The sequence below is a fragment of the Octodon degus genome, unplaced genomic scaffold (genome assembly GCF_000260255.1).
Source record: "Octodon degus isolate 3935 unplaced genomic scaffold, OctDeg1.0 scaffold00018, whole genome shotgun sequence".
NCBI lineage: Eukaryota > Metazoa > Chordata > Mammalia > Rodentia > Octodontidae > Octodon > Octodon degus.
In genome coordinates, this window is record NW_004524594.1 from 15,398,666 (window position 1) to 15,411,124 (window position 12,459).

General features: G+C 37.3%; 1 protein-coding gene across 3 annotated transcripts in view; it reads right to left on the reverse strand.

The window, feature by feature from the left end:
• Hipk3 (homeodomain interacting protein kinase 3) overlaps positions 1–12,459 on the reverse strand; it is a 101,902-nt gene that overhangs the window by 71,202 nt on the left and 18,241 nt on the right. For 2 of the 3 annotated variants that reach the window (XM_023710708.1, XM_004627063.2), the window contains exon 2: positions 4,146–5,223. In XM_023710708.1, the coding sequence (XP_023566476.1) occupies positions 4,146–5,221 (1,076 nt within the window). In that variant the 5' untranslated portion in view covers positions 5,222–5,223. Of the gene's footprint in view, positions 1–4,145; positions 5,226–12,459 lie in introns of those variants that run through there. The other variant, XM_004627062.2, reaches the window with a different exon arrangement.

Below are 12,459 nucleotides of genomic sequence, written 5' to 3' on the forward strand. Positions count from 1 at the left end.
AACTGATGTCAAAAAAATAAAATAAAATAAATAAAAAAATAAAATAAAAGCAGTATCCAGCACATTAATTCACACCTTAGAGACACAAAATATTGTGAAAAAAATACCTAACTGTGCCAGGGAGATAGCTTAGCGACTTATGGACAATATTACAATTTGTATTCCTGTATCTTTTCCCTGATAGAATTTTAAGATATCTGCAATCAATGATGAATGTATACACAAAATGTGGTACCTAAACAGCAAACTACTTGGTCAAAAGATGAGCATGCTGTTATATGCTGTATGGCTGACACTTGAAAACACTGTCCTAAGTGAAAACAAATCTCATCAAAAGGATCACACACTGGAAGGCTACATTTTTATGACTCACCTGGAGGGGAAAATATACCTGGACAAAGAAGATAAGTGATTACATAAGGGTAGGCAGACTGGGTGACTGGGAACCAATGACTAAGGAGCCAGAGGGGTTTCTTTTAGGGATAATATAAATGTTCTTTTTTTTGGTTTTGGTTTTGGGGTTTTGTTTTGTTTTTTTTTAGGAAAGGGGCTACAGGGTGTTCAGGGTCTCACTACTAGATCAGATTCAGTGATCCGCCTGTTTACAGCCTCCCAAGAGCTGGGATTACAGGTGCATGCCACCACGCCCGGTCTCACTTGCCTCTCAGCGCACCCTGGGGGTGGGGCCAGCATGTCTAAATGTTCTAAAACTGATGGTCTTCATCAGTCCACAACTGGGTACAGTGAATATACTAAAAGCCACTGGACTGTATTGTGGATGAAGTTTTAAGATACAGTAAGTAAATTTTACCTCAATAAAATTATTTTTAATTTATCTCATAAACCTGAGAAGTAGAACACTAGGATTTAAGAAAAAACACTTTGAAAAAGTACATATCGTATTCCATTATAAAGTATCCTGTATAAAATATTTTTTGAGTCTATGTGTCTTAATTTTGATAGAGAAACTTTGATACTTCAGGATCTAAAAAGAAATGGGAGATGAGTATGCGCTCAACAAGAACCAGTAGGTTTAAATTTCACTGTTCCATGCATTTTTGTAACTACTGTGTGTAGAAGAAAAAGCCTTTTTCTTTCTTTCTCTTTCTCTCTTCCTTTCTTTCTTTTTTCAGTGCTGGGATAAAAGCCAGGCCCTCACACATGTTAGGCAACTACTCTAACACTCAACAAAACTCTCATACCTATAAAGCATGTTTTAATTCAATACTAATTAGTTCAAAACTAAATTAGGAAAACATAACTGCTCTGTACTTTACAGCTCACTTTCCTCTTGCTACCCTCAAATGGCTCAGAACCACCAGGATAAACCTTTGTACTTAAAAAATTTTAAGAAGAGAAATTCATGACCTGAATGTTGCCACCACACCTCATAAATACAGCACCTTCTACTGCTAAAACCTTTTATGCATTCAAGAGCTCTATGTGTTCTTGACAGAAACCATACTCAGGCAGCTGTATTTAGAACATGCTGACCTTGAGCAAATCAACGCCCTTAACATGTACTTCTGGCTTCTGTCACTGCAAGAGCTAGACAGCCTAACCATCTATAGTAGTCAACAATTTCTGGCCGCTGGCTGCTGGCCCCTGTCTATTTTAAGATACTTCTACTACATTTGTGTGGCTGTGGCACATTTCAAAGAAACAGGATAACACATGAACTTAAGCACTATCATTTACCTTGGAAATTGGATTCCTACTGTGTTTAGCTTGAAAGTACTTAATTTAGTATGTTTCCATTTATTGCTCTGATTTAAAACACTATATATTTTTAATAAAGAGTAAAAAATCAAATCTGAGATACTTGACTACTGAATCAACTTTGGAATGTAGCTAAAAATTAGAACAGAAATAGCAGGGTTCCAAACATCAAGTGCAAACAATTATTGAAATAACAAATAATTATTTGCCATTTTCATACAAAATTACACCATATAACAATGCCTAATTAAGTGTCTACAATATACTATCTACCTTAATATTTATTTAGTATTCTAACCCTTCAAACTAATTTCCATAAAGTCTATTTTCAATATCCAGGCAATATCAATCAAAATGTTTATTTACAAATATAAACCTCTTTTAAACTTTAAATATAGAACCTGTATTATAGCACTGCCATTGTATAGCTTGTGAAAGGGTACATATTTACCTGAGATGCATGCATGAACATAAATTAGAAACTATTAATTGTACTCAGTAATTATTCATAACTTTTTAAATTTCTAACACATAATATTTGTGCAAAAGCCTAATGCTAAGAACAAGTAATAAAATATTTAGCATTTCAAATTGCTTTTTTAAGGATTTCTTTTCCAATCATGAAACATTTAATAAACCAATAGATATTCTCAAGTATAAAAAATAAGACTTTTAAAAAATTTTACTCTTACCGAAAGATTTCAAATTGTAAAAGGAAGTTAGGTATCACACAGTGCTAAATCTGACATGGAGAATAAAGTAAGACCCAAATACCATGAAGTCATTTACTAATAAGTGAACTAAATATAGGGCCCAAGCAGCTGGAGCTGGGAGTTTATATAATGTGGCAGCAGACTACTAAAAGTTCTTCAGATACAATTCACAGTGTACAAAGGAAAAAAAGAACACTTTTGTTGTCATGTTATTCTGTAAGATTTCAAAATCACTTTAAGAAAAATTAAAAACTAGTCATGTTCCATTAAATTGAAAGAGACAATAAAACCACAGAATCTGAAATCTACCAAAGGCAAATAAAGCTACTTTTAATTCTTAAAACATTTTAATAAACTTTTTTTTTTTTTTGCTCCGAATGCCTTCAGGGCAGGTTTGGCTGGCTTGAGTTGTGGGGATCGAACCACAGCAACCTGAGCCTGAGTGCTTTGTTGAAGCAGCCACTTAAAGAACTGAGCTAAGGGGCAGGCCCTCTTAATAAACTTTATTATCACTAAATGACACAGATAAAAGATTCCTTATGATATCGTACTGATGATAGGACCTATTTAGAGTTAATTTTGTTTCAGCCAATTTCTCCTTTATCTTGCCCTGTATACTATAAGACATCTTGAAAGAAGGCAAACCAAGGTAATCAGAAATAGTAAAAGGCAGATGCAATGAGAGAAAAAAGTCCTTTGTGGGAGCCAAATATTATAACCCTCATGGTCTAATAATAAACTGTGTATCTGTCTATTTAGAATTTATGAATGACTAGTGTCACTGCCAGTTTTGCTCCTATATTGACTCCACTGTACTGTAGGGGCCCTACAGTAAGTGCAAAAGACCATAAATTCATTCAGGCTGAAGTGAAAATAATTTATTCTCAAAACTATGAAACAATGAACTCAAAACCGTTTTCCTACTCATGGAAGAATTTCTGGCACTCTTGAGTCTTGGTGATCATTAGCTGGCCCCATAGACTACAGTACTTTCAGGCTAGTGCTGCATTAATCACAACAGTGTAGCCCTTTATTGATATTTAGATGAAAATTATTTCATTCTGTAAATTCCACTGGCAGTAGCAACACCAAAACAGCATTACTCATATCATATATGCAGGGGAAAACAATTCAGGGCAGCCATGGAAATCTATCTGAATCTTAAAATCATTAATCAGACTTACATTTTGAATTCTTATGATATTTCTAAATTCTCAGTTATGGGAGGTTATATCTTTAAACAATTTTTCTCAAACACAAAGTGAAAGATATATACAAAATAATTATATTCAAATAACTATAAACATTTTTTCAAAATTTAAGAACTTCTGCTTTTGTTTTCATTTTGAGACAGGCCTTTCCTATGTTGTTCAGACTGGCCTTGAACTCACTGTGCAGCCAAGTACTCAAGAGTACTGGAATTACAAGTGTGTGCTACCACACCCACCCAACACTTCTATTTGATCACATTATCACAAGCCAACCCTTCATGTCTTCTATTAACAATTCAAACAGATGCTTCAAGCATAAAAGCAGCATAGACTGGGCAAATTTTATGTGTTTATTTTTTAAATATTTTTAAAAACTCAAACCTAACCTTGATCTTGTCTTGATTTCCCTAAAAAAAACAGTTCTTTTACCATTTACACATACAAAATTATTTCACTTAGCAGAAAGCCATCATTATTAAACCAAAAAGTAGCTATCACCTACCTGTAGTACCGAGATTGTAGATATGTTGAACAAACAGTCTTTGATACGTGACTGGCTGACCCAAAATCTATTACTTTCACCCTGTATGGCTGCCGAACAGGATCCACCAACATAATATTCTCTGGTTTGAGGTCAGCATGAATTAAGCCAAGACTTTTCAGTTTTTTAAGTGCAGTGGCCACTTGTTGGAGAATGGGCCGAATCACTTTTAGTGGCAGGGGACTGAATTTATTTTGTTTCAGAAAGTCATATAAGTTTTGTTCCAGCATCTCAAAGACTAAGCAAGTATGGTTACGGTGCTGAAAGCATTCATAAGCTCGTACAAAGTTATACTCATCAGCATTTTCAGTACTAAGTCTTGCCAATATGCTCACTTCTATTTGACCTTGACGTGCATAAGAAGGGTGGTTCTTCAAAATTTTGATTGCTACAATTTCATTTGTCCCCCTTTTCCAGCATTTAACCACCTGGCCGAAAGTGCCTCGACCCAGAAAATCAAGGACTTCATACGTATTTTTCAAGGAGCATAAGACTTCATGCTGCACTAACTGATAGTCACCTTCTCCAGTGGTACAATTCTGTTTTGATCCGGTAGTAGTTGTCACAACTGTCACTGGATTCCCCATGTTGGTTTGCAACATTGCAGGAAGTATGGACAACTCATCAACAATCTGCATTGCGCTGCTATGAGTATCCAACTCCTCACTCTTGCGCTTCAATCCACATCGCTGGGGGCCTTCTAGGAAATGTAACCTCTGTCGCCACACCCCAATCTCAGGTGCCTCCACTTGAACTGGCCGCCCTTGAGCTGCTATGACCTTTGTAGCACCTGCAGTGTTTTTTAAAACAACAGCACTTGTCTGCAATGAAAAGTTCTGTCCTCGAAGTCTACTAAATGGTATCTTTGTGGGATGATGAGAATTTCCAAAGTTTCTACCATTCACATAGGTCTGTGGATAGTTTCTTTCCTGGAACACACAACTGCTTGGCTCTACTTTGAGTTTCTTCACACTACAAAAGGCACTTGACTGAGTTTGATAAACATATGGTGGGTAGACCAAGACTTGTGAGGCCATACCTACAAAAGAAAAAGGACATATTAATGACATCATTTTCTCTCAATTTTAAATCTCAAGAAGAAAACTTTACAGGGTTCAACCTATAATCTATTAATAATATAATAATCCATTAAGATTTTTCCCTTGATGAAGACATTAATAATATCTCCATACCAGTTAATTAGTGTATTAAAGAATTGGGATGCTGTCAAAGTGTGTTGATTCACTCAAGACATATTTATTGAAGAGCTAAAATGGCCAAGACAGGCCCCTAAAACTGCACCAACCATTTTCCTTAGGGAAAAGCCCTTAAACTGTATGCTTACAACAAAAATAGTTTTCTGTCAACAAATTAATATTTATGAACCAATGACAAGGACAAATAATGTATATTACATAATTATAGTTTATAGTTACATTCCTTAAAACTAAAGGTGAAAAACTACCTTGGAAAGTAAAAATAATAATTATGCATGTCTTAAATGTATATTTAAAAATACTGGCAGGGATTTTCACTAAAAAAAGGTTGACTATTTCATGAACATCTGATCTTAGATTGTATTTATACAGTAAATTGTAAATACTGTAAATATACAGTATTATCCTTTGATCGTAAAGGGCATTACACTACAAAGACAACTTAATGACTACCTAGTTACCTTCACATTGCTTCTCAGCTTGTTATTTTATGATAGGGGTACTCCTTTACATGTCCTACAATTAATAGTCTTCAGTCTTATATTTGAAAAATAGATTATTTAAAATCATCTACGTTTCCAAAGACCAACAATATTCTCTTTCTTTTAGCTCTATCTCCAAAAAGGATTTAAGGTTAATAAGAGTAAAATTCCCAATATTCTAACCATAAGACCATTAAGTACATAACAACTTTTAAAATAATATTTACATATACATGAAAAGGAATTTAATATTTTACTAGAACTGATTTTCTTACCTAGCACTCTATTTTATTTGATTTATATACAATGAACTTAATTCAAAACCTCCTGATCTATTTATTAGAACTCAAAACACACAGAGCAACCAATCCTCAGTACCACAGCTAAAAAAGCCTACTGTTATACAAGTATACAATGTATCATTCAAATACATGGCCTCCCACACAATATAGAAACATAAGTCAAAGCAATCACATGATATTTATTTATTTTTATGTATTTAGGTCAGGGTCTATAAGGTCTATGTAGATGGGTCTCAGCAATTCTCCTGTTTTTCGCCTCCCAAGCATTGAGATTACAGGCATGTGCCACCATGCCCAGTCTCAATCACCATCTCAGTCACACCTGGAGAGCAGCCAGCAGGGCATGCCGGCAATCACATGGTAAAAATCAACACTTTAATACTCCATATTTTATATTTGCACCAATTATTTGAAAGTTTCCCGTGTGGTAAAAACTTCATATAAATACTGAAGTATTAAAAAAATCAGATAAATTGAGCATGGGAACACATGACTGTAATCCAGCACTCAGAGGAGGCTGAGACAGAACAATTGCAAAGGCAAGGCCATGCTAGGCTCCAGGAGGAGTTCAAGGGAGGCCTGGGCAAGTGAGACCCTATCTCAAAAAATAAGCAGATAAGCCAAATGCAGAAACTCTACATATCTCTTCATGTCTTTGAACATCTCCTTGAGTATTTATTTAGTAAAATCCTTTAGATTTAGATCAAAGTAACATAATACCTTCTTGCTAAAGCCTATCCTAGGATACACATACACAGATACCAGTGATGCTCCGGTAGAGCTGGGCACTCAAGAGTTCTCACAGCAGTCCCCATATTCCTCTCCTTTGCACACCTAACTCAAAATGCCCAGTTACCACTTGTTTAATGAATTTCAGATGGATGGATTAACTTCAAACTACCTTCAATCTTCACAATGTGAAACTCTATATAGTGTTAATTATGAAGTCATCTACTATTCTAACAAATCACAAACGTCAATTGCCATCACAGTATGTATCTATAATATTAAAAATGATAAGAGCTAACTCTAAATATATTTCCTTTATAATACTTTAATAGAAATAGTAACTTCTCAGTTTTCTGTTAAGAAAACTAAAATACAAAGGAATTCAGTAATTGGTCCAAGGTCACAAAGTTAAGAAGATGTAGCAAAAAGAAAAAGCAAGGGCTGGCGAGATGGCTCAGTGGTCTAAAGCACCTACCTGGAACAAACTTGGGAAAGAACAGGGACTGGGGTTCGATCCCCCAGCACCACATGCCAGCCAGCCCCGCCCCCTGGTGGACTGAGCTGGCCACACACACACACACACACTCACACACACAATAAATAAATAAATGTTTAAAGAAAAAAGATTCTGTGCTATCCATCACATGCTAAATTGACTTGGTCTTAAAAAAAAAAAAAGGCTATAAAACCTAACAAAGTAGGGGGGCTGGGATTCACACCTTAATTTCAGCATTCTTGGATGCTGAGGCAGGAGGATCACAATTTCAAGCCCATTCTGGGCAATTTAGGAAGACTCCGCCTCAAAAAGTCTCAAAAAAAAAAAAAAAAAAGGACGACTGGTCAGACAGCTCAGCAGACAAGCTCTAAGCTTTGCTTAGGCAGAGAGCAGAGGCCGGGATTCGATCCCAGCCTAGAAGTCTGACTTCTCTTGAAGTCTGATAGAGAAGGCTTGTCAGTATGATGAAATGAAGCAGGAATTCTGAGTAGTTTGCATGAGGCTGGGAGGATACCCTAAGAACACTGTACTGCAATAGGCCATCTGGTTTAACAGAGATGACCACAGATCCTTGGGCTGTGGGCAATATTTGCTCCTTGGTTTGTGGTAGCATCAATCCAAACTCTGTCTTCCACGAAACTCTGGCATTCTTGTACCTCAGTGGTCTCAGGGGCACTAGCCACAGCCCTGGGTCCAGCCTACCAGCTTCTCCAAAGCCCAGTGATACATGGATGGCAAGAGGGGCTGCTGCGAACTACAGCACTTTGGGGGCAGCTGCTTATTTAAATGATGGTGGCACTACACTGACAACCTGCTTCTCTAAGGTTCAGTCCACAGAATGACTTGAGCTCAATGCAGAACCCAACACCCAGCTCCACTCGTCATTATCCTGTCCCACCTGCTCAATGCCCTGAGAAGGTTCTAAACATCTGCTTGGCCTGTTGTATCATTTCTCAAATGAAAAGGATCATTTCCAAGCTCCCCTTATGAGAGTTTTTTAAAAAATGGTCACAGAGCTAAAGCCATAACCCTAGTATTAGTAGAATACCTGCCTAGCATTTGTGAAGCCATGGGTTCCTTCCCCAGCAACACACAAGCATGCACACACAAACCACAAACACCCTACATAAAACTGTCCAAAAATTATGTCACTATCAACTGTGGGGTACAGTGACATCCCCCCAGATCTCTTTGACTAGACTAGTAACTGCTTTTACTAACATACTCCAGCAGAGGTAATACTGTGTGATTGATTTTTCAAAGCCAATTCAAAAAACAACACATTTGCCTTGTTTCTTAAACACAAGTGCTTAAAAGCCTGAGCCATCATGATGTGACAAGTCTTGACCACTGTGTGAGGAAAGCACATAGTTACTCAGGGTAGCTTTTCTTGTGTTTGAATCCTCCCAGCCAGTGCCAAAGTGTAGGGAGGCTCCAGTTGGCTCTGCCTCAGGCACTGAATCAACCCAGTCTTTGTCTCTGAACTCTGGACAGCAGGGACAAGATGCCCCCATAGTACCTGTCCAAACTCCTCACCTGAGTCCAGTCTAATCATGGTAGCTGCTTTATATAGCATAGTATCTGAAGTGAAAAAAACTTTATTTACTATTTGTATGCCCTGATTATCAAGATGACATTGTTATATGAAAAAAACAAGATTCTAACAAATTCACATGCTTTACAATAGTTATCATATGTTTAATTTTAAAGGATAGTATATACATATATTAGCATAACCACTGGGTATCTGTTGATATATGAAGAAATTATGAGCATCTTTGCCTTGAGATAATAATAAAAATACAGAAGCACTGGAAAAATTTGCTTCTCGCTGTATATCCTTTTCACCTTTAATTTTTTACCAGGTGTACCAATTACCTGTTCAATGTTTTTTAATCTATTAAAATGTATTTCATATTTACAGAAGAACTCTTGTAATCTAAACAACTAAATTGAAGACAATACATAAGGTACTAACCACTGTGTCTCCTACAATCTTGTTTTGAAACACCACTGTTATTATATTTTAAATAAAATAAGAAAAAAAAATAAGAACAGCAACAATGAAGACTAAGGGTGTACCTCAGTGGTAGAGTGCTTGCTTAGCAAAAATGAGGCCCATGGTACAATCCCCTACACCATCAAAAGAAAATAATCCAGGGCCGGTGGTATAGCTCAGCGGACTTAGCGCTTGCTTAGGTAAGCACAGGGGTCAGGGTTCGATCCCTGGCTCTGCATGCTGCACCGGCCCCCATCCTCAGTTGTGCTGAGCTGGTGATGGAGTCCAGGCGTGGTGTCGAGCACCTGTAATACCAGCACTATGGAGGCAGAAATTAGAAGGATCATTACCAGTCTGGGCTGTGTAGTGAGACCCTGCACAAAAAAAAAGAAGAAGAAAATAATCCCTGGGCCGGCCAGATAGCTCAGCAGACTAAAGCGCCTGCTTAAGCAAAGTGCAGAGGCCGGGGTTCAATCCCCGACATGCCATGCCAGGCCTGCCCCCGGGGCACACTGAGACAGTGATCAGGAGGCTGAAACAGGAGGATCGCTATGAGTCTGATCTACATAGTAAGACCCTGTAGGCCGTGTACTAAATATGTGAAATAATAATACAAAAGAGAAAAAAACTGTCAAGGATATAAGTACAATGAGACTAATCGAAAACTATGACAGAAATTTGATAATGGATACATAGGTACTCATATTGCTATTATATCTGCTTTTGAATATGTTTACGCTTTTTCCTTAATACAGTTAAATAAAGCAAGCTGAGCATGGTGGCGCACACCTGTAATCCCAGCATTCAGAAGAGTAAAACAGGAGAGTCAACACAAGTTTAAGGCCAGCCCCAGCTACACAGTGAGTTCAAGGTAAGCCTGAACTGCATAGCAAGATCCTGTCTCAAAAAATTAAAAAAGGAACAACGGGCCAAGGATATGGCATAAGCACCTGCCCCACAAGCTAAGAAAGGAACAAATAATCCAATTACAACTTCAACCAGAAAGATTCTGATTCACACTAAAACATAAAAACCACTCTGACTTAGTCTATAAAAACAACAAAACCCTAGGCAAATTCAGGTTCTACCAATTTAGGGTCCTCAAATTTGAACACTAGATGAAGTCCTCGGGAACAGGATTAATATACATTGCTTTAAGCCCATCCTCACGATGGTAAGGTGTTGCCATATCCGAACAAAAGCTGAGATCCCAGGAACTGACTCAGAGAAATTAAAGTGCTGTAACTTCTGAATCCTACTGCCCCCATCTTTTCCTAAACATGCCGACCTAGAATCCAAATGAGGGCCCCAACTTCAGCCTACTAAAGGAACCTTAGAAAAGGCCATTATTACTGATCAACCAATTTTTAGTCAGTTTGCTCTATGGGAGCAACCTCAGAGAGGACTTGAGAAAATAAAAACAATGGGATTGTCATGTAACAAATACACAGCACATCAGAAAAAGGTGATGATAGTTATAATGGACTATAGAAGAGAGTTGCAAATTACTAACTTGACTACTGAAAGTGCCTGCCACATCCAGTCATTAAGTCTTACCCTTCTCCTACCCTCCATCAGATAAACTAATGACCTAATAAGAATACCTCATACCCAGTGTTTATGAATTCTACAAAGTGTATATATCCAGGAGTTACTCAAGGCCATGAATTCCCAAACACTTTTTGATATAATCTATTTCCTATTATTTTTCAAGGCAATATATACTTTGCTACTTCTACAGCTATATTATTCATGACTTTGTCATCTGTTCTTATCAGCTGACTGAGGAATGAAGTTTTGAAATACTATCCTTTCGTAAACTAGAGCCGCCTATAAAATATCACTCAGAGGACAGTGAAGACTCCTATTAGAGCAACCATTAAACTTCATGCTTAATCATTTCAGGTGCTTTAACATGCTATGTTCTGAATGATCATGTACTTTCAAATTCTGTATGTTGAAACCCAACATCCAAGGAAATGGTACTGTATTAAGAATGAGCTTCAGGTGTGGTGGCACATGCCTGCAACCCCAGATACTTGGGAGATTAGACAGGAGGATCACAAGTTCAAGATCAACCTGGAAAATACACAAAGCTCCTGTGTCAAATAAAAATAAAGAGCTGTAGGTGTCAATTTAGCTAAGCTTCCTTACTGGTTTCTGATCACATGCAATGCCTTCAGTTCAATCCCCAATATTATGCAAAAAAAAAAAAAAAAAAAAAAAGTGAGCCTTTTGCAAAGTGCTAAGTTCATGAGGATGACCTCCTTGTGAATGGGATGAAAGGGGTCTGAAAGACCTTGTATGCCTCTTCCACAGCAGGATCACAGCAAGAACACACCAGACACTGAATCCGATGATATCCTGATACTGGGACTTCTCTGCCTCCAAAACTTTAAGCTTTTAAATAACACAGAATGAGGAAATTTGGAATAATGGACCAAATGGACTAAAAATATAGGCCTTACTTTTCTAATCCTCTAATAAACTTACCATCTGAACCCTACCCAAATTGTTCACATCTTTTACAGTGACCAAACAATCAGTGGGTGACACCGATGACATCCACAGTCATGGGTCTGACCACTGCTAGCTACAGTTCCTCCTAAAAAAAAAAAAAAATTACTCATTACGCTTTCTGAAAAGGGAGACAGGAAACAAATATTTTACTAACTTACTCAATTTTATTAGTTAATATGAAATTTTAAAATCATTTTCTGTCAATTCTCTGGCATACATACTACATATATGATAGGATTGTATTAAATATACTGCCATCATAAGTATGTTCAGTAAAAGACAATAATGTTTTGCATTCTTTTTCAACTTTTTCTGATTCAAATCTCCATTTTAAAATATTTTCCTTTTAAAAAAATTTGGTGATACATCATATGTAATATATGTAGAGAGCCCATGCCGCGAATCGCGGCTTCAGAACCAAAAATCCTAGGGACCATTGGGTGAGGCCTGCTGCAGCCCTTGAAGCCTGCGCTAGATTACCCCTCCCACCGAGTGTGCCAAGATGGCGCTCATTTCCTGCTTCCGCAGTC